The sequence below is a fragment of the Cibotium barometz genome, chromosome 30, assembly GCF_041138505.1.
Source record: "Cibotium barometz isolate CiBa-2024 chromosome 30, ASM4113850v1, whole genome shotgun sequence".
Classification (NCBI taxonomy): Eukaryota; Viridiplantae; Streptophyta; class Polypodiopsida; order Cyatheales; family Cibotiaceae; genus Cibotium; species Cibotium barometz.
Genome location: NC_141075.1, coordinates 40,637,807 through 40,665,303, shown reverse-complemented (window position 1 = coordinate 40,665,303; position 27,497 = coordinate 40,637,807). Strand labels below are relative to the sequence as shown.

The window sequence follows — 27,497 nt, the reverse complement described above, 5'->3', positions numbered from 1 at the left end:
TGCCGTTTACACAAGAGAGCAATCAAGGCATGAGCTTGCGCATCTTTAGCATCCCATCTGAGTTTATTCTTGTGTAGAAGGACTAGGTGCAGGCGGTGCACTTCCATTGGAACCAGAATCACTCGTTCCAATAGTGAATCCCCCCTGACATGCTAGTTGCAGATGCGGGACCAACAGACCTTAACTCAGCACCACATAAATATACCCACAAATTCATTGCAACCAATACATGCTTCATCATATATGCACACATGGGATAGTTAGTCCCATCAAGCTTATCCTCAGCAGAGAGAATCCCAAATACATCATCATTATTAGCCATGTCTCAAAGGTAACTGACAGTCTGTCCCAAGCTCGCTGCACAATGCACTGCAAACCCTCTGCCCACTGAAAGGCAGGCTTCCGTGATGCCCAATGATTCACTGATGACAAGGACCTGCAAATGTATTGAGATGACAGAGTGTAGGGATAGAAAAGTTATCTGAATAGAGGCTTGATGACCAAAGCAAACCCCAAAGATGGGTGTTAGGATGTTGTATTTTGATGCCGAATGCACTGAGAGAGAGCACGAGGAATGCCGGATTTAACCCACGGCTTGATTCAGCTCTGTTTTTGGAGAAGCTGAAAATTTACAAAGGAGATTCAATGGCCTAAACACGGCTCTGATTCAAGTGTGCTTCGACTTGGGAGATTCGGCAAAGGTTGAGGAACACAGCTGTGCGAAAAAAATTGGTCTGAAAAACTGGCTTTGCAACAGTGGTGGCGGGCGAGCCGAGCAGGCGACTCAGCCAACGGATGGGCGTTACTATGGCGGTGCTGGCGGAAATCCATAAATCAAAAAATTGATTTGGGGATTTGTTAATTCGCACCTACGCAAGCCTTCTGGCATAGGCAAAACAAGGGAGCAGTGGGCGAAGCAGGCGGCGACGAATGTTTTTCATGACGGCTGCAAGCGGCTGCTGGCTGCTGATCTGAACGAGGGGCAACTGAGAGGCGACTACTGCTCCAAATCTAAATGGCGAGCAGCTGAAAGGCGACCTGTGGGCAGTTGGGCAGCTGCAGGGCAACAGGACGACCAGCTGATGGCTCTGATACCAATGTTGGATGGGGAAGGAGATGCTCTGCACACACACACACACACAGTCGTATCAAGCTCAGAGAGAGAGAGACATAATAAGATAGCTGGAAGTACTCTATGATAATAATAATGTGTAGAGTACAAAATGCTATTAGTCCTAGGGCTAAAGTGCCCAACACACTAGAGTGTGTTCACACGGGGAAAAAACCCCTGCCAACACAGGGTAAAAAGTGCTCGTGTGTAAGATTGTTCACACCATGACTTCCCAGAGGCCAAAGGCTAACACCGCACCCGTAGGTACCGTGTCTCTCGCCTTCTTGCGTCTCTCCTCCTCCAGGGTTTCATTCATGATAGCTTGTGGGGGCCTCTGTTTTTTGACCACTTCTATCCGGTCAGATTTCATGGTCTGTAGCTCTTCCCGCAGCTTGTCCTTTGCAGCTTTTAGCTGCTCCACATCGGCTGCAAGTACCTGGTCTTTGCTGATTTCCCCGTCCTCCACATCTTGTTTAATGTTGGCCTCAAGTGCCGCCATTTGGGCCTGAAGTTCCCCCAAAATTGGGTTTTCTGTGGTGAGGGGGGCTGCCTTGAGCATGGCCACTTGCTGCACTGCATCCTTGTCTTGTACCTCCTTCTGGAGGGCCCCCTGTCTCTTTTATTTGTTGGTTAAGAGCACGGTCAAAGGTTTTTTTGAAATCACCCAGGAATTTCTTGTAGGTGTCCTCCATGAGGGCTACCTGTTTGCTGATTTTTTCCACTTCTCCCACGGTAGAGAGAGATGGGGCTGAGGAGAGAGAGAGAGAGAGAGAGAGAGAGAGAGAGAGAGAGGAGGCTTACTGCCTTGAGGCCTGAACAGGGCTGCCTTACTCCCTCGGGGGCCTGCACAAGGGCGGGTGGGAATAGGGAGGCCTGCTGCACCCAAACTGGCATAAACAGCGTGTGCGCAACGTCAGGGGGGATAGGCAGCTGCTCCAGGGAGACGTGAACAGAATGTATGTGCGAGGTATCCACCTGCATGAAGAGAGAAAGAAGAGTGTGGCAGAATCACACACAAGAGTCCTAAAACTCGTCTGTATTATGTACAAGAAAAGGACGACTACAACTGAATCTCTAGTACAATGGATCTGGCTGAGTGAAAACGTCAACTGCAGCCCTGTGACCTAGTGTACACTCCTGGCTAGCACTTCGCCTACAGAGAAACGCTCTGTGAAGTCCAATGCTGAGGAAATCAGATGATTATGATGATTTGGCTACCCACGTTTATATATATGCACCAATGCTACTGGTCGGTTTGTTTTACTGTTGTCAGCCATGTCCACAACTTGCAACATCATCGCCACCACGTGAACTCTGTGCCTGCCCATGGGCCTGTACATGCTATCCTACATGTGAGGTGTGCCACACTCCCACTCATCCTCCTAATAAACAAAATATTCAGATCAAACATAAAGGGTGGAGCACATGACTATAATGCTAATACATCCACATACCATTAGTTGCCGCATAATCACAGTTCCTTCACCTACACAAGAATACATAGAGCTTCTCAAAGCTGTGCATACAGTTGCATCCGGAACCAAGCAGTTTCCAGAAGGAGAAACGAGCACTCCAACTGCATGAAGCTCTATCCATTCAGGACATGCCAAATACTCAGGCAAGAACTCACGCCCTGTCAGCCATGCATAACCTCTCCCTGCAATTCAAGCAAAAGGACAACGCAATTCCAATTAAAAAAACGAAGCAGTTATATTTCTAACCAAAACCAACTGTTTAAGCCACCATTGGGTTGTAAATAGAAAATTTTCATATACTTCGGAAAAGAGAAGACGTGGCACCAAGGGCTTCGTTGGCAGCTGTTAATGCCATATCTTTCTCTTCAAGTGAGAGTTCTGGAATTTGTGCATTCGACATTTCGATCTTCATCCAATTGCGATATAAAGCATCACACGTAAAATACTCTCTCTAAAACCACCAAGATGAGAAGTTATTATTTCACCATACCAACATTTTTGGGTAAGCAGTAGACATAACCAAGACAAATGCTTGAAAAATGATACCAGCAAAAGCTTCAGTAGCATTACCCATTCTTGAATCTCATGGACATTTTCCTGCATACTATGCTGAGGATAAAGGGAGTACTCAATTGAATGCTTCAATGGTTCTACCAAGTATCCTAACAGCATGTGCGCCCCAACAGGCATCTTGCAGTTTCTTCGTAGTGAAATAAGTGCAAACTCCCGAAGGAGAAGATTACTGAAAACCACAAAGATCAAACATGTTATGAGATTATGCAAAAAAATCAAGGATTACGAACCTACAGTCCACCACAAACTTAAAAGGCTTTCCTAAAAGGGAGAAGAAAACCCTATTAAGAATTGATGATACAAAAATATGGTATAAAAGGGACCCACACCTATGCTGAACTGCTCTTGCAAGCAACTCCACACATAATTGCTTTGCGTGTTCCAAGTTTGAAGGGGGGCTAAAGCAAAGCCATTGAACAACAACTGCCTTCCGCAAGCTCTGGTGTTGGTGATACTCTTCAACCTCTTCAACTTTGCGATGCCTGGCTTCCTGCTTGACTTCTCTAGATCTGCTCAATACCCTATACATCAATGACCAACAAATGAGCAGCACCTGAAGGCATCGCAGAAAATGCTGCAAATTAAAGGTGTCTGCCATGTTTCAGACAAGCTAATACAATGTCAACATGAATTAAAGAACTACCTTTCAAGAATGTTTGAAACACAACCCTTCAAAGGATCCCCTGCATTGAATGGCAGATTCTCCAAAGCTGATCGAAAAATTTTGTACTTGACAAGAACACTGTTCAAAGCAAGCATTAAACATGAAGAAAAGCATATACATATATATATGGTCAACATACTCACATATTTATTGATTAAATGTTTAAACGATTACAATCTAATCACCTGTCATTTTGCCTAAGCTCCATCATGTGCAAGTATAGCTCCTCGCACAAGTATGGAGCCAATTGTGCTGCGTAAATACCCACAAGCTCCTCTCTTCTTTGAGTGAAAAGAAATATAGCATAGCTAAATGTAGCCAAAAGACATCGTGTGGTGATGTTAAATAACAGGCTTTACAGGTCAATTAACTAGACAGTAAAAGAACTGTCAGATCAATCAGAAGACTATAAGAAAGGTGGTTTGCAACACTCACGTGTTTAAGATCAAGTCACCTACAAGCCAGAGCTTTTCTCTGAACTGCTCTTTCACATCCTCCTCAAGGATATGGCGCAAAACAAGCACTAAGTGTGCTCCAAATCGGATCATCTGAGGATGGCCATGTGATCTTTATTTTGCAAAAGGTCGGAACAGATATGTCAGAACCATCATTACTGAAAACGGATGCAGCAGCACATTGATGGCACTTTAAAAAAACTGGAACAAGGCAGAAGTCTGAGGTTACCTCCAATGATCATTTTGATCTTCTGGAGGAACGATCCAAGCTCTTAACAGATCCAAGAGATGTCCAACTTCTCCAAGTATTATACTCATCTACATAGAAAAACAGCACTTGAAAATTCCATACTTAGAAGGAAAGAATGGAAAAAAAAAAAGTTAAACAGGTTGTAATAAAACCATGTCAGAGAATCAATCCTTCTCATGCAGATCATGCTAAATTTTTAAATGCATAGCATGTCGCTAGACTAGTAGCCTATAACTATTTGCACTGAGTTGTTTCCTGATCCAGCTCTCTTTCAATAATGACTGTTCAATCACATTGATAAAGTTGCCTCCATAATCTTAGAGCTCTCTCAAATCTCCATGTCCTACTCATGTGCCACCTCTCTTGGTGACTCAAGCTCTAGTAATCTGCAATGGACCCCTCTCCACATTATCACTTCTCGACACTATCACTTCTCCATGGAACACAACCTACTTTAAAACACTAACTCATCTACCCTACTGGCCCCAATAAGCACCCTTCCCACTCTCAAAAAAATCCTCCTTTTTCAACCAACTGCAGCCCAAGAGAGCTTCCCCGACATTCTGTTGAAATAGCAAGCTCAAGTAGTGCCCGTGCTCTGGGATGATATTTGGTGTATAGAGCAACTGACGTGGCTCCATGGCATTATCTTTGGATATGGTGACAGCCTGGACTGCATATTCTTACGTGTGGTAGTGTGTGGTAGCTAGATAATAAGTGTCCAACACCATTTGGGCACCCTCCTAGTACTTTGGTAGTGTGGATGGACATTAGACTTTATCCACAGCTTTTTCTGTGTGAATGGGTGTGTGAAATTCGTAAGGCTCTATAGTGAGCTCTTTGCAGCCTTGCCATTTCATGATTATCCACACTAACTAAGCTAGAATTAAGTCCCCTAATCAATCCCCTATCATATGGTAGCCATTTTCAGTGTGTATGAGTGATTTTTGAGTGAGAATTCACAGCATAAATTGGAGTACAATCAAGCTAAGAGACTGCACTTCCACTCTTTGATCTTGGTATCATAGCACAGATCCAGGAGCTCCAAGCAAGAAGAAGAACTTGGCAGGTAAAATACATGATCCCCCCTGCAAGTTACTTCAATTAGTCACTGATTTGCAAGTGATTAGGTGCTTTATACTCAAGATCTTGTCAAATTGAGTTGGGACATTGCTAGAGAAGATCCTTTGGCATGTATGGATGTATTCAGTTGATGTATTAGAGCTCATAAGTGGAGTTAGTCTCAGCTGGTCCAAAACAGTGAATTGCCGAGCAGTTTGTGTGTGGAAAACAAGGCTTTTTTTAGTTTGATTTGAAGCTTGTATGTGTGAACGTGTACATAATTGGAATGGCAATGTATATCTATGTATGAGTGAGTTAATCTCACACTTGAAGTAAACACTTTCAGCTCTTGTAGTGATTGACTTGTTACTAGCAAACCGGTGATGAATGCTAGTACTGGAGATTGCCTTGTTCAAGAACATAGAGTTGTCAATGTGCAAGTATTTGGATCATTGAGTGAATCGGACACTCATTGGAAGATTGGGACACTCTTTGGAGAGCATATTGATGCCCATGTTTGGTTCATATATGTGATTTATTGCAAGAAGAGGGGACATGTGGATGTGATCACATGCTACGTCTATGCAGAAAAGCCGTTTTTTTTTTTTAATAATTGCCTTCCACCATTTTGGCCATAACTTTTTGCTCCAGTGTCGGATTTGGGCGTTCTATACCTAGACACGACCAGCATGAAGCCCTCTACAAGAAAAGATCAAAACAATAATTTTTTGGTTAGCACAAGTATTCTCTGTTTTCAGATTTGTACTGTTGTAACAGTTTTTAACTCTGAAGTGTACACCGCTTTTGAAGGCAAGTATGGCGGATGCAAGTTTATCACGAATCACATAGGAGAAGCTTGATAGGAATAATTTACAAGCTTGAATATTTTGTATACAAAATTTTTTAGTGGGTAAGGCATGTGTGAATTGGTCATTGGTGAGGAGAAAGAGCCTGGCAATATGGCAACTGTGGCAGAATATAAGTCATGGCATGAGAAGGCAAGAAAAGTCTTGCATTGGGTCTCAATGTGCATAAGTGATCACATGATTGTTTATACACAAGATGCGAAGAATCCCAAGGGGGCACAGGATGTACTTATGGTTCTCTATGAGACGAATACAAAGGCTCGCAAAATGCAACTCAAGCAGGAATTACATGGTATGAAGAAGAATTCCTTGTCCATCAATGAGTATGTCCACAAGGTGAAAGGCTTGGCAAATGCTTTGAGTGCTATTGGTTCTCCACAGGATGATGAGGACCATGAACTGAAGAGGGAACCGGAACTCGAGCTGTCGAGATCCAATGATGAGCAACTTGTAGTGCAGTCCCCCACCATCATCCACTTTCATTGGTCCTATCAATCCCATAGCCAAAGGCACATAAATAGCGTATGAGTTTCATTGGTCCCATCAATCCTATAGCCAAAGGCACATATATGGGCTACATCAATGTTCTAAATATGTGCTATAGCCTAAGGCACTAAGTCCCCTAATCAATCCACTATCGTATGGTAGCCATTTTGAGTGTGTATGAATGATTTTGAGTAAGATTTCACAGCATAAATTGAAGTTTAATCGAGTGACGGGACTGCACTTCCGCTCTTTGATCTCGTTCATCAAGGGACAAAGGAGGAGCTATCAGTATAATCAGATCATGTAGTGAATTAAGTCCCCTTAAAATCATATGGTAGCAATTTTGAGTCTGTATTAGTGATTTTGAGTGAGGTTTCAAGGCATACATTGAAGTAACAAACACACTACAGGACTGTACTTCCACTCTTGGATCTCATTCATAAAGGGACAGAGGGGGAACTATGATTATAATCAGGTCACGCAGTGAAACCATGTTTTGTTTCACATGATAAGACTATAATCATTTAAATAAGGGATGCACTATCTTCACATTTATGCATTTCACAAATGCGTAAAAATGCATGAAGGCATTCTTTTGTGGATTGGTGAGATTTCTGTAAGTCATTGTCTCTATACTCTTCATCGTAGGAAATAAACAACAATTTATCCTTCATAAAATCACAACCATCTAGAGAAAGCTTGCAAACCTGAATTTGGCGCTGTTCTTCTTTACAATTTCTGCTCACACTCTCAGGCACAAGGTCTCTGCAGACAAAATAGCACTTTTACTCCAAGGGGGAAATAATATAGAACATAAAGAAACATCAAATGGCAGGGTAGAGTCAAGATCCCATGAAATGGCATAAGCCAAAAACAGAAAGTGCGGGAGCATTGAAAAGTGAAATGAATTGACACACCCAGACAGCAACTTCTGAAACAGAGAGGGAAGATCACGAGGTTGCTGGTCAAGAACATGTTGTGGCCACGACTCGGGTCCAATTATCGAATCTGCATTGAACGCCACAATGGCCTCACTCATTTCTGTCAATTCTCCATCCGACTTCATCTGATCCATTTTGACAGGATGAAGACGCGCAAGCTCCATGTCCACTTGCACTTCTAGCCAAGATTTGACCAGTGCCCAACATGCAGACTGAACATTCAGCACTGAGCATTAATTGAGTTCTGAAAGCATCTTAAGCCATTCCCTCTATTATAACAATACAGTGCCATACATTTTTGCAACTTACCTCCCAATCTCTACAAACTGGTAGCATCCTTCTTATGTTTCCACACTGTGTAGCATATATGGCAGCTTCATATCTATTTTCATCAGCATTTTCAGCTATCCTCTGCCCAAAACCAGCCAATTGAATATATATACCTTCATGAGATTGGAATATATCCAAGCTTACAAATTGAAAGAATAATTGAGCATTTCCAACAAACTAACTCAAAGCACAGAAAACATTAGAAAATGTTTTGCAAAGAATAGAATTGATCATAAAAGGAAGCAGATGCAGTATTAATAATCATCACCATAGATAGAGCATGTCCTCAAATATATGACCTTGAATACATGTATACACGCATACTTATGTTATTATGTGCATATGTATGTGTATGCATGTATATATTATGTGTATGGTTGTATGTGCACTGTGTATATGTGCGTATGTACGTAAGTACGGAGACACAGATGTATGCATGTATGTATATAGCTTGAGTGGATACCTCAGATGCAGAAAAGCAGGCCCATTTCCAGAGTCGACGCTGATGACTTGTTCCACTTTCAAGTTCAACAGCTTGTAATGCCATGTCCTTCCCTTGGCGTCTCAATGCCTCAGGAGATGGAGAAGGACCCAAATCCCCACATCCACCCAAAGTAGCAGCTCTCCATGGCTGTCAACAGAAATTCCAAACTGAAATCATAAAAACACAATGGTATCAAACAGATGACCCAACAGAAGAGAAGCCGCCTTTACCTGGCCAGAACACCGGCACAGTTGTCTTGCTTCCTCCAGCCGTCCTGCTCGAAGAAGCTTCCAAATGTCTTCAAGCAGTCCTTCCTCCAGTTTCTAAAACCAAGATCTGGCAACTGTTAGAGATTCTGCCGAGAGTGTAGTTTTTTTTCCAACATTGAAGTATTTGCAAGTCAAGCAGCAAAGAAAGTCACTAATCTTTCTGAAAAAGCAGAGGGTATGGCACAAGGTAAAGAAGGAAGTAGCAAGCAGTGACATGAAACCATAAAGCAGAAAAGGGGGCCATTAAGGTTGAGCAACAAACTTGAATCTTAGGTGCAACAAAATAAGCTACGACGAACTCGATGATGCATGTGGGCATGGCCATGGCCGTGTATACACGAGTGCACATGTGAAAGTATGCGTGTGACCCTCAAAGGAGCAGCACAGGAGCAATGTAAATAATACATGCACATTCCGAAGCATAGGAAGCATTCTCAAACTGCAGATGTGCCTTGTCTGGTTGTCTTTGCTGCTTTCTTTTAGTGTTGGTCATTGGTTGTCATCATGGAGGCATTTGGGTTCCTCAGTGCAGATGCTTGTGGAAATCTGTTCATGATGATAAGAAACTGCTGCTTAACAGGTTTTCAACCATGACATGCGGATCAACCACATGGTCAAGCCGATCAGTAGACCAACATTGGTTTTGTTGGTTGAGAGGACACAGCATATGCATGAAAGTGACTCAAAAACAGATGAATAAATAAAGGGATACCTCCAAAAGATTTATGTTATAGAAAAAGAAAGACCTTTATTCCAAAACGCACGCAGGAATGACAGCAATAAACAGTGAAGCATGAAAGTGTGGTTACCAAAAGCATTTCATGAAAAACACGAAGAAATGCTTCATCAGGTTTTGAAAGCTCCAATTTCAAGAATTTCTCCAAAAACGACTTCAAGAAAGCCTAAGTTTTAAACTCCTAGTATGTAAGTGTATGGTTTGAACTTTATACCCATAGGTATGCATATGCATGCATTCATAGTAGATTCATGCATATACATGTGTGCACACACTATGTGCATGTACAGAGGCACATACGTACATACATGTATATAGTTTGAATTTATACCCATAGATATGCATATGCATGCATTCATAGTAGATTCATGCACATACACACTATATACATGTACACCTGCACACACCTACATGCACACATACATGTGTGCATGTGTGCGTGCATGCACAAGCTTGGGCTAATTTAGATATGGTTGATGAAGTGCAAGAAACATCAAGGATCTACTACAGAAATTATGACATTTTGGTCTTTTCCTTCCTCCCAAATGATCCACAGCCCCAAAATTTTATCCGCCCAAACATAAAGGACTGCCAAATTTGAGGATCAAAGACCTGATCTTCTGCCTGAATTCGTGCCTGCTCCCTGGTAGGTGCATCAGGATCCAGATGTTGAACAAGAACAGCTTTTCCAGCCGTTTTTCTGATAGCACGCTGAGTTTGATGCCAAACACCTAGCTTTTGTAGATAAGAGCCTGCATACCACCCTTTGTGCTGAGCACAGAAAACCAACGTCAACGTATAGACAAAAAAAAGTAAAGTTTTAGGTCAGGATGGAGACACATATACTTCACAACAAAAAGCACTAGCATGAATCTATGTGAATAGAGGTAAACAAAGGGATAACGATAGAGCACATCAATAGAAGGCAAGGGTTTGCTCTAGTGAGAATGCACACTACCTTCTTGTCAAGGTCAAGTGCTTTGGATGCCAAGCCTTCCAACCACTTAACTACTCTAAAGCACAGTTGGGCAGTCTCATCTGTCGTAATAAATTCGCATGCTTCATGTTGAGAAGTGGACTGTAATAAATTTGTGAGTTTAGCTATTTGGCAGGAAGTTAAGACAACAGTATTGCAGACAGTCTCAGATGTGAACTTGAGGAAAAATATAAGTATACCACAATCTCTTCCTCTAGATCCATTTCAGCAGACCCTGCAGTCAGCAAAGTACATTACTTGTTGAAGAAACATGGTGTGCTATATATCTGCATGCGTGCATGTGCATGTGCATGTGTAATTGCAGACACCAATTAAGGTCACCTTTCCCAAACAGATTCCAAATAAGTGCCCAGGTCGTGGATTCATCATGCAACATCTGTGCTTTCTGCCGCATCAGACGATCTTCTATCGCCCTGTGTCGTTCTGTGGCTTCTTCTCTGCAACCAAAAATAGAAATTACCCTAAGCTTACATAAACAAGGCTGTAGAAATCAAGCATCTTGCTCGAAAGTGTGGCCACAAACAGTTGTTATCTTCAATCAAATTTCTCCACAATTTAAATGCTTTGTAGTGATGGTTTCAAATTATGTGTACACCATCAATTTCCTGCAAGTAAACTCATTGCCACGCTTGCTCCAACCCAACATCTGTAGATCAAGGACATTAGAAGGTGGACAGCAAAAAAAAAAACTTTGCTAGCGAGAGCAAAAGTGTGTGGCATGACCCAGCTTGCTATGGCCCTGGTATGGCTTGACAGACAGTATGCACCATCTGCAAGCACCCTTACATCTGCAGTCAAAAGGTATGCAGCATCAGCAATCAACAGGTATGCAGCATCAGCAATCAACAGTGACAGTCAAGCGTATGTGTGCTCCTCTACACTGCTAACCAAGGTGGGGTGTGGGGTTCCCCTTTCCCACCTTAAAATCTTGTATATATAAGTCCTTTTCAGCTTGCCTAAACCTTCCTAACAGGCATGGCACTGGTACCAAGTTGCTGACCAACACATAAATTTTGTCAACAAAATATAATTCAATTTCATAATTAGACTTTCAAACACAAAGGATGCATTTCCTTGCAGTTTTAAAACAAAACCTTCATTTCAAGTTCTCCTTAAACATTCTAAGACAAAATCCCAAACAGCCCCTGGAATTTCCTGATTAGGGTTCCCATACAGATCTGTGCACCGCACGCAGCATTCCCATAGCAATAGCTGGCTGTTTGGATGTACATGCACACATCAGCAGTAACAGGTTCACATGGCCACGTAGTTGCATCTAGACAGAAAATCTCATACGACTTTAAGATCAGTCCTTAGATATGTTATGAATTCTACATCCATAAGCAAACAATTTGACACATTCAGACATACAATCAAACTCATGTAGACTGAGCTGCATATACACAGTATAAACAAAAACACCAATTCAGAACCTCTGTTTTTTCTTTTTTTCCCCAACTGGTCTTAGGCCCAAGATCCTCCCGTAGTTACCAATTTTTTTTTTCCAAGTATGAAAAAAGGCATACAACAATCATGGCTATATGCCAGAATAGAATAGAATCACTTAAATATGTAAGGTGATCTCAACCACTGAGGAGCATCATGGTGTCATGAAAGACCTATGTGACTAGAGGAAAAGAAATGCCATGGTCCCAATCCCGCATAAATACAACGTGCTTTGCCTGTGCAGAATGAGAGTACCCCTAAATACGAGCCCAAGTAGCCATGAGAGTATGGACTCAAAAATATGGTGCTAGCAGTGTTTGTATCACTGCCATTGTAGAAAAGCTGCAGACCAGACTGGGAAAGCCAAGCAACTGCCCCCCAAGTAACATACATGGCACAACCACTCAATTTTCCCGTAAGTTGGCTATAGAATCCCAAATACGTTGTGCAGTGCTACACCCCCATATACAATGTTGTATAGTCCCAGAATTTGCCGCACATCGCGGGTAGGTAGGTGCTACACCGAAAACCGATCTCCACTAATTGGAGGGGAGACTAACATGTAAAAATAACCAAAAGAAATGAGAGATTTGGCCCCCTCTATATGAATGCCAAAGCCTATGCCAATATCTACGTTGTATCAATGGAGGGATGTCAACTCTCCCAATGAGGCTTGAGAATATGGATCCTATGCATGTGTCGAGTGATGAGAAGCCTGGCATTCCGGACCGTGAAACTGAAAAAAGGAAGGCTTTTCAATGGATCGGAGGCATCAATCCACTCCCACTCACCTGGATGCCGCTCAATATATTTGATAGGACTGCCACCATACAGCCACAAACACCGAGAGCCATGAGTCACTATCTGAGGAGAAGAATCAATGAACCAGTGCTTCCTCGAATGACCAACAATCCTCACCAACTAAGCTTGGTATCTCGAATGATCCCCTCCATGCTACATCTCCTCAATTTCCATCCAGGCATGATAGAATAGATGATGCAATGCCAATGAGGTGATAGCTCAAGTGGTGAAGGTGTTTGCCTAGCACCGAGAGGTCTTGGATTCAAAAACCCCCTTGGGGCTTCCTCGGTGGCATCGCCTATGGGCGAATAATTAGCACCTACGGGCGGGCAAAATCAATAACTACGGGTAACGGGAGGATCTTGGCCTAAGGCCAATCAAAAAAAAAAAGAATAGATATTGCAATCTGTAGCTTCCTAACCCAGGAGAGCAATGACCTGCAGAGGTACGCCTATCCTAGAAAAAACTCCCAACCATCTCGGATGATAATCTCCATGAAAGATCCCTGAGTGGCAGAGAGCCACTCATGCAATATAGCTGCATCAATCTGATCAATACATATGCGAGAGCCCCTAAGATGCCGAATGGATGTAGCTCTCTGATCCACCGGAAGACTCTTGAAGATCTTCCAAGCAAGAACTGTATATGCACATCCCTCCCATCTTGACCTCTGCATGTAACAAGATGCACCAAGTGGCTGACCAGCCTCATCCCTGATGAACTTGTTCCACATAATAGGTTGTCGGTCAGCCTCATCCAAAGACCTAGGAAGCCTCTGTCGTCCCAAGAAGGGTTTCATGCTTCTCCATGCTCTAACAATGGCTACAATAAGAGGGGAAGATGATGCCCTGATATCTGCCTTCGTGAACAAAAACCGTGTAATCGGCAGCCAATCTCTCCCAACACGGGGTGTACATCCCGAAATCTGAGATAAGGAAAAATCCTTCCAAGGCTCAATGCTTGAAACCAGTTGGGGTCCCGGAGCAATATACAGACACTTCAGATGCCAAACAAAGATATGAAAACACAGCGGAAATAACCATATACAATATCAAAACACAACACTGAGCCGGAACGGCTGGGCCCCTGTAGGAACTGTTTTACTCCAACGAATAAACGAATACAAATAAACCAAGGTGCTTGCTCAAGAAACTAGGCACCAATCAACACCATAAACGTATACAAATCAGCCTCAAAAACAACAACCTGGTACGGTGTCAAATCCAACGCCAAAACAGCCTCGAAAAGCTCTCAAAACAGTACTTGATACCTCCAAAACAGCCCTTGAACCAATGTCCAAGAAGGCGTGGTGAAGGGAGGAGAAGAAATGTCCCAGCTGCTGTACCACTGTACAACCTGAGCAAAACAGAGAGAAGAACCCGCCCAACTTCTGTACCACTATAAGGCCTGCACTTCATGAACAAGAGAGAGAATTGTGGTACTGTATGGCCAGTTATTCGGCAGAGGAAAGCAACTGTTGCTGTACGGCCAGTGCACTGCTGCTGCTGTACGGACAGCGAAGAGAGAGAGAGAGAGAGAGAGAGAGAGTGTCAACCATCTACCCACCAATCGCTCAGAAGAGAGACAAGGTGGCTGTCCATGCTGTACGGCGCTGCTGTACCTGCTGTACGGTGCTGCTGCACCCACCGTATGACCTGTACCAGCACAAGAGAGAGGAGGTGAACCGGCTGGCCTGCTCTACTCTGTACGGCCAGCACAAGAGAGAAGATACTGTACAGCTGTGGCACCACTTAACAGTCAGTAAAGAAAAGAGTGTTGTACGGCTATGCCAAGAGAGGGAGACTGTATGGCTGCACCAAGAATCCACAAAGAGAGAGAAAGAGCGACTGTTTCTCTAGGGGATAGGGATCGCCTGCCATAAAGAGAAGCCCCACCCTTATTTAATGAAGTCAACCAGATATTTTGAGGTGCTTTTCCCTTCCTCTGCCAAAAGTAGCGGATGTGCCCAAAAAAATACTAGTTTTTATGCTTTTCACAAGCTTGATGGCCAAGTTTCCTTTCGACGCCTCCTTTTGTCCACATATGCATGCCCAAAATAATAACAAGCCCGGCCACACTTCAGTGATGTGTGAACACACCGACTTATAATCCTTATAAGTCACTTTGATGAATAAAATCCAAGTTGCTTATGCTCTGTGGCCATCTTTCAGGCCAAACTTTGCCAGCTTTCTTCTGTGGAAAATCCTCGTTCACACCTTGGTTCCCAACAAAGTGTCAAACAGTGTTCAAGACTGGTGAGAGGACCAAATTGGTGACATCCCCTCCGTCTTATAAGACAGTTGTCCGCAACTATATAAGCCTAATACTACTGAAATATCCTTCAAGTATAGCAGATCCACTGCCCATTACATAATTCCAACATTAAAGCCATAAATCTAGATCCACAATCCGAAGTCAGATACGGGCACAAGAGCCAACCGTATCAAGAAAGAAACTGTGTCCATATCCTGAGTCAACAACTCTGATAATAACCAGACACATGCACAAGAGCCAATTGTGTCGCAAATATTCATAAATCTATAAGCCGCTTTTTTTTAAATGTTCAAGGATGCTGAATCCTTTCCAAAACATAAGCACGAAGTGATTTCCAAGGTTACTAGTCCTAAGAAAAATCACACCATGTCAAGCTGCACAAGCCACACATGTTCTGTCATGTCAGAGTTCATAAGCCACACGTCATGTCAAGCCTCAGAAGCTACACATGTTCTATCATGTCAAGCCTCACAAGCCGTACACGTTCTGTCATGTCAGGGTTCATAAGCCACACATGTTCTGTCATGTCAAGCCTCAGAAGCCACACATGTTTTTTTTTTTTCGAGAAAAGATCCTTTCATTAGTTATATAATAAAAAACGCCCGTAGGGCTACAACAGATCTCTCCTGCTCATAAGAGAAACAGAGCAGTGAATACAGCATGGCAGCCCGGGAGACTCTCCCTAGGTGCTGCAAAATACAAGCATCAGTACAAAGGACTGAGAGGCTAAACCACACAATAGGGGGGGGGGAAGAGCCAAACAGGTGCCCTGTAGTGCCAACGGGGGGATCCCGTGTGTAAGGTGTAGAAGGGGCCACAACGCCAAGTGGTGTGAAAGGCCTAGCGCCGCAAGATCGCCTCATCCGAGTCTCCCCGGATGCGGTCGTACTGTCCTCGCAGGGTATGGATCAACTCCTGCCAAATCCCCCGTACAGTCTCTGCTGGTGGCTCCAATCTCCCCTCAAAGGCCGTAAAGCACCGGGCCCTCCAAGTGAACCAGATGGTGAGGCTGCTGAGGAGCTCCCATCGTAAATCCCGCTCCTGTGTCCAGCTGACGGACGAGAAATTCGGTGCCGGAACCAGGCGAGGCTGGCCCCTAATAAATCTGATGGCCTGACTGCCCTGCTCCGTCTCATAGCCCATAGCAGGCCCTGACGAAGTCGACCAAGCAGCGGCACCCCACGTAAACATACCCTCTGGAGAGAGGGGAGCCAGAATACGCAGCATCCGCAGACAGATCTGCTGCGCCTGAGGGCAATCCCAAAGGCAGTGTCTCTGTGTCTCCATAGGGTGGCCGCATTGGACGCAGGCCGCCGGAAGACCGCTGTAAACAAGCCAAGTGCCAACTGCTGAGCCCCTGTGGGTGACCAGCCACTGAAAAGTCGAGATCCTACCGGCCTGTCGACTAGCCCAGAGCCGAGCCCAAAAATCCTCCAGGAACTCCTGTGAGAGCCCCTGTAGTAGCCGCCAATGCCCCGCTGCCGCTGGAGAGACCGTCCTCCTCGCCGTCAAAATATGCCGCCCCAGCCGAACAGTATACTGGAAAAAGGTAATCTCTGTGGCCTCGAGGGATGCATAAGGATCGTGCCACTCGTACTCCCCGGGGTCCCACTGTAGCCGGGCCAAGGGGCGCGCTGCATATGCCCATATGCGCCAATCCGGGAGCACATCAGCAGGATCGGGGTCTATATGCCACTTCCGAGAAGCGGCGGCCACTACCCTAATCCTCTGAAAGGTGCACTCTGCAACCAAAGGCGACTCCACCTCCACTCGCTGGAGTCTGCCCTCATCCTGAATCTCATAGTAGAGGCAACTGCCATCCTCAGTGTAAGCTCTGACAGCAATCAGGATCTCCAACTGTGTAAAGGCTCCCATCCACCGTGGGGTCACTGGCTCGAGAGGCGTGAACCACTCCTCTGTGAGTGCCTCCTGAATATCATCTCTCATAATCAACCCCCCTCTGAAGTGACTCAGCCTCTCCACCTGGATCTCCTCTGGGAGACTGCAGAAGGCCTGCCAGTCTCCAAAACTACGAGCTGGGCCTGCCACTAGAGGCCCCCAGGCTAAACGAGGCCGAGAACCCAGCATATGACCCTGCTCTGTGCGAACCGCTGGGCTCCAGATGAGCGGCTGTCTGGCCCGCTCCTCAACACAAGAAGGAGGTCGCTGAGAGAGCCCCGGTCTCAGCAGCTCCCAAGCTCTCAGGATACTCAAAGCAAATCTGTCCTCCCATCCTCTACTGAGGCAGAAGCCACACATGTTCTATCATGTCAAGCTTCACAAGCCACACATGTTCTCTTGCCATGTCAGTGGGCTCACACCAGAGTCCTTCCTGGGGATCCATCCACATACATGCAAAAGATATAAACTCCTGTTGACATGTCAATGGGCTCACACCAGAGTCTTTCCTAGGGACCCATCCACATACATGCACAAGAAATGTGCCATGGCATGATCGATGTGAGAAATCCTTCTCCGCAAAACCAACAAAACAAGCACATGTTCACACAAACCAAGAAAGCTCCACTGGCACACTGTGGTCCAGGACAGCCCTGCATATCTTTGACCAACCATATAAGTGCAGTATGCCTACCATGTTGGCTTCGAAACAAATCATAGACTGGAATCACCCAATCCATGATATTGATAAAAAATTCATAATTTTGTAACCGCATATGCGACATATTCTAGCGTCCCACACCACTAGAATACTCCCCATATGAGATCCTTGTCTAGGCGACAATTCTAGCATCCCATACTGCTAGGAGCCTCCAATACACAAGACCAAAACCATAAACTATTCATCAAAACCATAGAGAAGCCTTTTCCAAAATCAAAATGTCTTCCAACGAAAACGCCTTTAAGAAAAAGATTCTTTCTTGAAACACGTCTCAAAATAGATATGAGAAACAATCTCCACTTGCATCAGCAAGGGAGTTTAACATGTACAAAATTCCAAATATTGGCAAACGCAAGCATTAATCATGAATACTTATCTCAATAAAGAGCCTATCGCCAATGTGAAATCAAAATTTTATTTTTTATTTTTTTTCAAAAAGAGACTTCTATTAAGTATGAGAAAAACATACAACAATCACAGCTATAAGCCGGAAAAGAATAGAATCACCCCAATATGTAAGGTGATTTCAACCACTGAGGAGCATCATGATGCCATGTAAGACCTGTGGTACTAAAGGAAAAGAAGATGCCATGGTCCCATTCCCGCATAAATATCACACGCTTCGCCTACGCAAAACGAGAGGGTCCCTGAATGCAAGCCCAAGTAGCCATAAGAGTGTGGATGATATCACCCCATATAGTACTAATGCACTGAGACCCAGAAATCTAGACACCCTCAATAGCCTTCGTGCATCTAGCTCTCTATATCTGCCATGCTGTAATACTGGCAATAATCTCCCAACTGGTGTCAATCCTCTGTCTAGGGGGTGTATAATCAGAGTGAGGAACATCCTGCAATAAACCATGATGGGCAATATCTCTACGAATGAAAATAGTAGAATCTGTACCACTGCCCTCATAAAAAAGCTGTGGACCGGACTGGGAGAGCCAAGCAACTGCCCCCCAAGTCACATGCATGGCTCGGCCACTCAATTTGCCCATAAGTTGGGCTACAGGACCCCAAATCTGCTGTGCAGTGCTGCATCCCCATAGACAATGTTGTACGGTCTCACAATCTGCCGCACATCTAGGACAGGAAGGTGCTACACCGAAAACTGATCTCCACTGATTGGTGGGGAGACCACCATGTAAGAATAACCAAAAGAAATGAGAGATCTGGCTCCTTCTGTATGAGTGCCAAAGTCTATGCCAATATTTGTGCTGTATCACTGGAGAAATATCATAGCTCTCCCAATGAGGCCTGAGAGTAGGAATCCTATGCATCTGTCGAGTGAGGAGAAGCCTGGCATTCCGAACAGTGATACTAAAAAAAGGAAAGCTTTTCAAAGGATCGAAGGCATCAATCCACTCCCACTCTCCTGGATCCCACTGAAGATATCTGATAGGACTGCCACCATATAGCCACAAACACCAAGAGCCATGAGTCACTATCTGAGGAGAAGGGTCCAGGTCTATGGATTCCTGGACTTCTTTTCTAGGGATTTGGATCCATCCTCAGGTTTATGGATTATGTTTATGGCTCCCTTTTACTAGGACGGATTATTCTTTTTAACTCTCTTTATTTGGGATGCATTGGACTTATGGAACTCACCCTGTGTAGTGTTCTCTTGTCCTACGTACTCTCTTGAAGATTGTTTCTACCATGTGTGGGTGGAACAATAGAGAGTAGATGGAAAGCATTGAGAGGGCAGTGTCAGGCATAATATACCATGTGTAGTGTTCTCTTGTCCTACATGCTCTCTTGAAGATTGTTTCTACCATATGTGGGTGGAACAATAGAGAGCAGATAGAAGGGAACATGGACACTTGAGAGGGTAGTGTGAGTTGGTGGCCTGCGTATAAACTATGTGCAGCAGAAATGCTTATGGAACAGCAAGCTATCTATGCCTGCGAGTGATCGTTTTATCTTATTACTTGAGCCCACCTCTCATCCAAGGTGTGTGGTCGGAGTACCAATACGGAGTGCAAGTGGTAGAGCGGACATGATGCCTGGTTGACAGAGGACTTATGTCTACACCAAGGATCATGTGGATTGGCAACTCTTTATGTGCCTTGAGCGTGTTTATGGTCTGGAGTGGCATCTATTTGTGTGCCTTGTGTTATTGGATTATGGATTTGGATTTAATATCCCATGTTTGGACACATATTGTTTGGAGATACGGTTGACTCTAAATGCCCGTATCTAGTATATTCTATATGGAGACATGGTTGACTCTTATCGCCATGTCTAGGATATACTCATTTGACTCATTCGAGACACAATTGGCTCTTGTGCATGTGTCTAGCATATCTTCCACGGAATTCTTGCCTATTTATTTTGGGACATGATTATGATATCTAGACTTATGGGACTGTTTTTGTCTCGCCCATATATTTTGGGACATGATTTTGATATTGGTATTATGGAGACTTATTTAGTCTCATGGAAATTCTATTCGCGTCATTACATCTGGAATTGAGTAGATACCAAGAGTTGGCAAAGTGCCTATGACTGACAGAATGTCTACTAGTTGGGATACTTTTAGAGGTAAAGATTATGGGAGAACCCATCTCTTAGATTGGGACATATGGCAAGAAAGTGGATCAAAGTCAGACAAGTGGCCTCACACTTGTCACTCTAGCTATTGTGTGGCTCTCCACTTGTCATCATAGCCTTCTCTTTCCATTTTCACTCATGGGAACCCCAAATCTATAAATTGGAGCCCTCTCTCTTCATTAATAGAGGCTCTCTTGCTGCACACTAGCCTCTACCACCGTTACAGGCTGCCCTAATGATGGCATCTCTCTCTTGAAGACTGCCCATGAAGAATACCGGCTGTTGGGGACAGTTTTGGAGGCTTCCATCGCAAAGAAATACCAGAGGCAAGGATATTTATTCATTTATTATGATTTCTAGCCATTGTACTTGTTGTACCAGCCCTTGTACTTGTTGCACCAGCCACTGTACTGGCTGCACTAGTCCTTCTACTTGTTGTACCTACTTGTACCAGCCACTATACCCATTGTACCTGTTGTACCAGCATTTCTATTTGTTGTACCTACTGTACCAGTCATTGCACCTGTTGTACTAGCATTTGTACTTGATGTACCTGCTGTACCAGCCACTGTGCCAACTGTACCAACCAATGTACCAGCTGTACCAACCATTGTACTTCTTGTACCGACTGAATGGAGAGTTGCACGTGCTGTACCAGCTCTATTTGCATGAAGACCCGTGCTTTTTGGGGAAGAATCAGTACCCACACGGAGGTATATGGATTATATTGTTGGTTCGGCATTTCTACAACCTGTGTTCCGGCTTTGTAGCCTCGTGTTGGGCTATGTTATGGCATTTGTATATGGATAATCCAGCATCTCCCATGGGGAGAGTAAGGCCCTCAAAGCTTGTACATGATATTATTCTCCTTGGGTAATAAAATACTCCAAGAGGGGGATCGACCCATTTCGGCCTCTATGCGGGTGTCACATGTGCAAGCTCCATTTTCAGCATTTGTGGATGCTTTGTCCAGCTTTTTAAGTTTTGTGCAAGGTGATGATGGATATGTGTTAAGGCTGCGGCCATGTTTAAATGTTTTAATATACATTGATAGTATGAACAAGTGTGTCAAAGGCCCTAGTCCCCCGGGCACCCACGAGTTTCACACTTGGCAAGCTACCAAGGTTGCATCCGCATGTACGTACCTTATGATAAGGTACATTTTAGTGTACGATACGGTATTGTACCATACGGTACGGATCCATACGTGGCAGTTCTTCCCCCCTCCCCCCAACTGGCCTTTGGCCCAAGATCCTCCCATAGTTACCAATTTTTCACCGCCCGTAGGCGCTTATTTATCCACCCGTAGAGGCTTATTTATCCACCTATAAGGCGATGTCGCCAAGGAAGCACCAAGGGGGATTTTGAACCCAGGACCTCTTGGTCCTAGGCAAACACCTTCACCACTTGAGCTATCACCTCATTGGCCGTACGTGGCAGTTTTTAAAAACATTTTGGGCCCAAAAAAACCCTAGGCCGGTCGCCGTCGCCAATTTTAGCCGTCTCCACACGTTGGGGACACCCAAGCATGTGAGAATACATGCACTCTCTTGTTTAACTTATGTGTGTATTTTTATGTTTTTATGTACCTTACGTATTTAACGTACCTCAAAATCTCAACCTGTACCTGAATGTGTGCCTTATGTACCTGATTCGTAACGTACCTTCCACCTTGCACATTGCCCACCCACTTGGTGGGTGTTATGTACCTAATCCTTGGGATTAGTAACCTAATTCGACAGGGTTAGGGAAACCCTAGGATTAGGGAAAGCAGGCTGATACTCGAGACTAAGGTTCAAAAGATCTCCCTAAACACAAGCAACAAGATTAGTACCAAAAAATAGGCTAGCTCATCTCCCAACGGTAGGTTTACTGCAAACGACTCCCGAGCCGAGGGCTAAGGCTCACTCCCATCTACCAAGTCCATGGCGAGAGTCTTTGGTCTAGGCTCAAATCAACTATCAATAACTGTAAACAATATCAATAATAAACGCACGAGTCACTTATATAGTGATTACTGCTGCTATAAATAACCAACTAGTCATAAATAGCCAATAACTATGGTGTCACTAATAACCCACCTTAGCCACCCGTAAGAGCATGCTTTCCCTAATCCCAGGGCTCCCTTAATCCCAAGGATTAGAGTTAGGTACATAACATACTTCCCCTCCTAAGATATTTCCACTCTTGGAAATGAATCCGGGAAAGTCCAACCACATCACACAAATGACTCCAATATCAGTTTCACATATGTCTAATCTTTCAACATAATTACCTGTATAGGAACCAACTTAGAAGACTAACAAAAGACAAAGTCATAGCCAAATCAATATCATAAAAAACCCAACCACCTCTCAACCTCCAACTCCCATGAAATTGGATAAGCTAAAATCCCAGAGACAATTACCATAGCTAACCATATTACACATCCACAATAGGATTGGGTAACTCATGTTCTCGTACTAGGACGGGAAGGATGTTATGTACCTAACAGTAATCCTTGGGATTAGTGCCCTAATCTGGCAATATTAGGGGAGCCCTCTGATTAGGGAAAGCAAGCTAATATGGGTGGCTAAGGTGGGTTATTAGTGAAACCATAGTTACTCGCTATTATGACTACTTGGTTATTTATAGTAGCAGTAATCGCTATATAAGTGTGGAATTATTATTGATATTGCTCACAGTTGTTGACAATGGGTCTGAGCCTAGACCAAAGACTCCCACCACAAACTTGGCAGATGGGAGTGAACCTTAGCGACCTGTATCAACCTACTTTCCCTAATCCCAAGGCCTAGACCAAAGACTCCCACCACAAACTTGGCAGATGGGAGTGAACCTTAGCGACCTGTATCAACCTACTTTCCCTAATCCCAAGGCTCCCTTAACCCAGGCCACTAATCCCAAGGATTAGCATTAGGTACATAGCAGTGGGACTGGCCCTTTTTATGATGTCCACCAGTTCGCAAAACTTGCATGCAAACGTGGTTGGGGAAGGTCGACCAGCCCAATAACCCATTCTCGCCATCGCTATTGGTAGAAACTAGGGTTAGGGTTTCTGCAAGACCAGTGCTATGGCGGGTGAAACTCCATGGTGGAGAGAGAGAGAGAGAGAGAGAGAGAGAAGCACGAGGGCTAGAGCGAGAAGGAAAAAGTTCTTAGTGAGAGATGATTTGCATGACTCAAATCAACATTGCTTAATGTGTTGAACTGGAATCAAATACATGCTTTTTGTACATTTAGAACCTTATCTTTTGACTCACATAAACCACAAGTCAGTGACACATGTTACCTACGATAACATCACTGCTTAGGTCACACAAACACTTTCTCTACTCATAAGAGCAAGGTTCACACACATATAAGCACACTTACACATATAAGGGGTGTTCACACCTATACACTTACACATAAGAGTTGGTGTCAAAGGAAGCAGTTTGACAACGTGTGGAGATGGAGACAAAGTCCATACATTTGAGAGCCTCCATTAATGAAGAGAGAGGGCTCCAATTTATAGATTTGGGCCTCCCATGAGCTAAAATGGCAAAAGAAGGCTACAATGACAAGTGGAGCGCCACACAATAGCTGAAGTGACAAGTGTGAGGCCACTTGTCTCACTTTGATCCACTTTCTAACGAGTGTCAGGCCACTTGTCTCACTTTGGTCCACTTTCTTGCCACATGTCCCAATCTAAGAGATGGGTCCTTCCATAAACTTTATCTCTAAAAATATCCCAACTGGTAGACATTCTGTCATAGGCACTTTGCCAACTCTTGGTATCTACTCAATTCGAGATGTAATGACGCGAACAGAATTTCCATCGGAGTCGCGGGGCAAAAATAGCAACTCTCCTAAATTTTAGGAATGTGGTCCTTTGTATTCCAAGATAATCCCCCATTCCCAAAGCTTGTACTTTCCAAATATTTAGACATCCTGGAGTCCACCAGACCCCTTTCATACTAGGAAATGTTCAGGCTGGTGACATCATGCCCAGCTTTTTAAAAGTTGTCCACAACTTTAAGCTTCAAGCCTTATATTCAAGATATAATCATGTCCCATCAAGTGGGTGAGACAAGACAGTCTCAAAAATCCAATATAACTGAAGAATCCATGTCCCAAAGAAATGGGTGAGACTAAATAATACCAATATCAAAATCATGTCCCAAAATCAATGGGCGAGAATTCCATGGAAGATATGAGATAATCATATGCCAATGAAAATCACCAACCAAGTGCTAAGACACTTAAATAAGTGCCATGCACAAGAAACTAGTGCCTGGCACAGAAACGTGTGCTATGCACACAAACTGGTGCCATTCAAGAGCACAAACCATGGTAACAGAAAAGCTGGTTCTCCATAGTCCTAGCAATCCTTTCTCCCAATCCCAACAGTTCCCATATTCTCCCATACAATCCCAACTCTGATCAACAAGCATGGTGTGGAAACAATGAAACACTCGCTCCACAATATAGTGGAGTGTTCATTGAATTGCCCTCTCACAATCCCAACATGAATCCACATGCATGGTGAGATGAACAATGAACCTCTTGGTCTCTGTATGGGGAGATAGTGATTCTAATATGGCTGGAAAAAAAAAACACGTCCCAAATAAATGGGCGAGACAAAACAGTCCCATAAGTCCAAATATCATAATCATGTCCCAAGTAAATGGGCGAGACAAATCAGTCCCATAAGTCCAGATATCATAATCCATGTCCCACGTAAATGGACGAGACAAAATAAGTCTCCTGCCAACAAGGCATCGGTCCACATGACCCTTGGCATAGACACAAGTCTTGTGCCAACCAGGCGTGTCCACTTTACCACTTGCACTCCGTATTGGTACTCTGACCACACACCTTGGATGAGAGGTGAGCTCAACTAACAAGATAAAACAATCACTCGCAAACAGGCATAGATAGCCTAGTGTTCCATAAGCATTTCTGCTACACATAGTTTCTAGGCATTTCGACCACCAATAGTTTGTAGGCATTTCGGCCACCAACTCACACTACCCTCTCAAGTACCCATGTTCCCTTCCATCTGCTCTCTATTGTTCCACCCAGATATGGTAGAAACAATCTTCAAGAGAGCACGTAAGACAAGAGAACGCTACACACGGTATGTTGTGCTCGACACTACCCTCTGAAGTGCCCATGTTCCCTTCCATCTGCTCTCTATTGTTCCACCCAGATATGATAGAAACAATCTTCAAGAGAGCACGTAGGAAAAGAGAATACTACACAGGGTATGTGAACCATGAGTTTCATAAGTCCAATGCATCCATAATTACCAGGAGTTTCAGAAACGCTTGATTTGAAATGGGTTTCAAAAAGATTTCAGAAATTTCATATTTTTTTGAAACGTCCAAAAAAGGTTTTATACAAAAAATTAAAAAATATATATATTTTTCAACATAGAATATACATGAAAATATGTATTTAGGCCATGACCAAGGCTCAAGCGTCCTTGCTAAGATGGTCAATTACTCACTACCAAGCAAAAAAGGAATGTCAAAAAAAAGTTTCATACAAAAAATGCAAAAAATATATATATATAAGTTCAGAATATACATGAAAATATGTATTTGGCCAAGGCTGAAGCGTCCTTCTCAAGATAGTTGGCCAGTCATCGGCAAGCAAGAAAGGACGTGCGCGTGCAAGTCGAGTAGCAAGCAACAAGAAAATATGCACTTTGGAAATGCGTATGTATGAAACTGGCATGTAGGGTTTTTGGGCCTTTAAAATTTTAGGTGAATAAAAAACGAGTTTCATATTCTGAAACGTTTCGTAAAAGTTTCGATCGGTTTCATATGATTTGAAACGAGTTTCAGTGCGACTATGAATGCATCCCAAATAAAGGGAGCTAAAAAGAATAATCCATAAACCTGAGGATAGATCCAAATCCCTAGAAAAGAAGTCCAAGAATCCATAGACCTGTATACCATAACTCTTACCACATACTCCGTGCTAACCACACACCTTGGAGTAGAGGTGGACTTTATCCATAAAAGCATCATATCCATGAGATATCACAAGATTTCTTCTCTATAAACTCGGACAGATTCGTCCATAGAAATTGCTTGTGAAGCCCAATATCTATAGAAATCTCGTCCAAGAAAGAAATCTCCATAGATATAATCCATCCCAATAAAGGGAGCCATAAACAATGTTTCCTTGAAACCATCTCAAGGCAAACAATAACACCTTTCTCCTTGCATGGCTATACAAGGGTTAGTGAACATCAAAAGCACTTCCTAGTAAATAGCCAAAGCACCAACTTCGCAAACTTAAAGTATACTTAGCTTTTCTTTGCCAGGTTGGTCATGAAACCAAAAGATATATCTCGTCACCATATCCTTAAGATATCCTAAGATATACTCCATATAGCTTGCCTATAAGCTTGATAATATAATCCACAATATCTAGAGTGCTAAACGTGTGCATATAAAGCCAACTCCATACCTCCAAGATAAATTTTGTGAATTCATAAATCCTTAGACCAAGCTATCTATTGCTCATGCTATTGCTTCATACGCTATGAAGTTGCTGGCCATGCTTAATAGCAATGATGGTAAGTGTGACCCCCACTTGAGATCTTTTCTCTTTCTCATTGATAGAAGAAAGCCTCCGCTTCCAAGGAAGCCTATGCTCTGATACCAATGTAACTCGCGGGGCTCGAGGGACTAGGGCCTTTGACACACTTGTTCATACCATCAATGCATATTAAAACATTTAAACATGGCCACAGCCTTAACACATATCCATCATCACTTTACATAAAACATAAAAGCTGAAAAAAACATCCACAAATGCTGAAAATGGAGCTTGCACATGTGACACCACATAGAGGCCAGAATGGGTTGACCCCCCCTCCCCTCCCTCCCCCTTGGAGTATTTTATTACCCAAGGAGAATAATATCATGTACAAGCTTTGAGGGCCTTACTCTCCCCATGGGAGATGCCGGATTATCCATATACAGATGCCATAACACAGCCCAACACGAGGCTACCAAACCGGAACACAGGCTGTAGAAATGCCGAACCAACAATATAATCCATATACCTCCGTGTGGGTACTTATTCTTCCCCAAAAACCACGGG

At 43.6% G+C, this 27,497-nt stretch overlaps 1 protein-coding gene across 2 annotated transcripts in view; it reads right to left on the bottom strand.

Moving 5' to 3' along the window:
- The window catches only part of LOC147621488 (nuclear pore complex protein), a 99,860-nt gene that overhangs the window by 13,991 nt on the left and 58,372 nt on the right, over window positions 1–27,497 (bottom strand). Inside the window, exons 5-21 of one of the 2 annotated variants that reach the window (XM_086824243.1) lie at window positions 11,021–11,136; window positions 10,879–10,913; window positions 10,661–10,780; window positions 10,315–10,473; window positions 8,928–9,020; window positions 8,677–8,844; window positions 8,193–8,294; window positions 7,860–8,095; window positions 7,650–7,707; window positions 4,508–4,596; window positions 4,259–4,390; window positions 4,009–4,131; window positions 3,803–3,901; window positions 3,489–3,680; window positions 3,157–3,328; window positions 2,887–3,037; window positions 2,566–2,768 (exon numbers count right to left, since the gene is read on the bottom strand). In XM_086824243.1, coding sequence (XP_086680369.1) covers window positions 2,566–2,768; window positions 2,887–3,037; window positions 3,157–3,328; window positions 3,489–3,680; window positions 3,803–3,901; window positions 4,009–4,131; window positions 4,259–4,390; window positions 4,508–4,596; window positions 7,650–7,707; window positions 7,860–8,095; window positions 8,193–8,294; window positions 8,677–8,844; window positions 8,928–9,020; window positions 10,315–10,473; window positions 10,661–10,780; window positions 10,879–10,913; window positions 11,021–11,136 — 2,248 coding nt within the window. The remainder of the gene's footprint in view (window positions 1–2,565; window positions 2,769–2,886; window positions 3,038–3,156; window positions 3,329–3,488; window positions 3,681–3,802; window positions 3,902–4,008; window positions 4,132–4,258; window positions 4,391–4,507; window positions 4,597–7,649; window positions 7,708–7,859; window positions 8,096–8,192; window positions 8,295–8,676; window positions 8,845–8,927; window positions 9,021–10,314; window positions 10,474–10,660; window positions 10,781–10,878; window positions 10,914–11,020; window positions 11,137–27,497) is intronic. The other variant, XM_086824244.1, reaches the window with a different exon arrangement.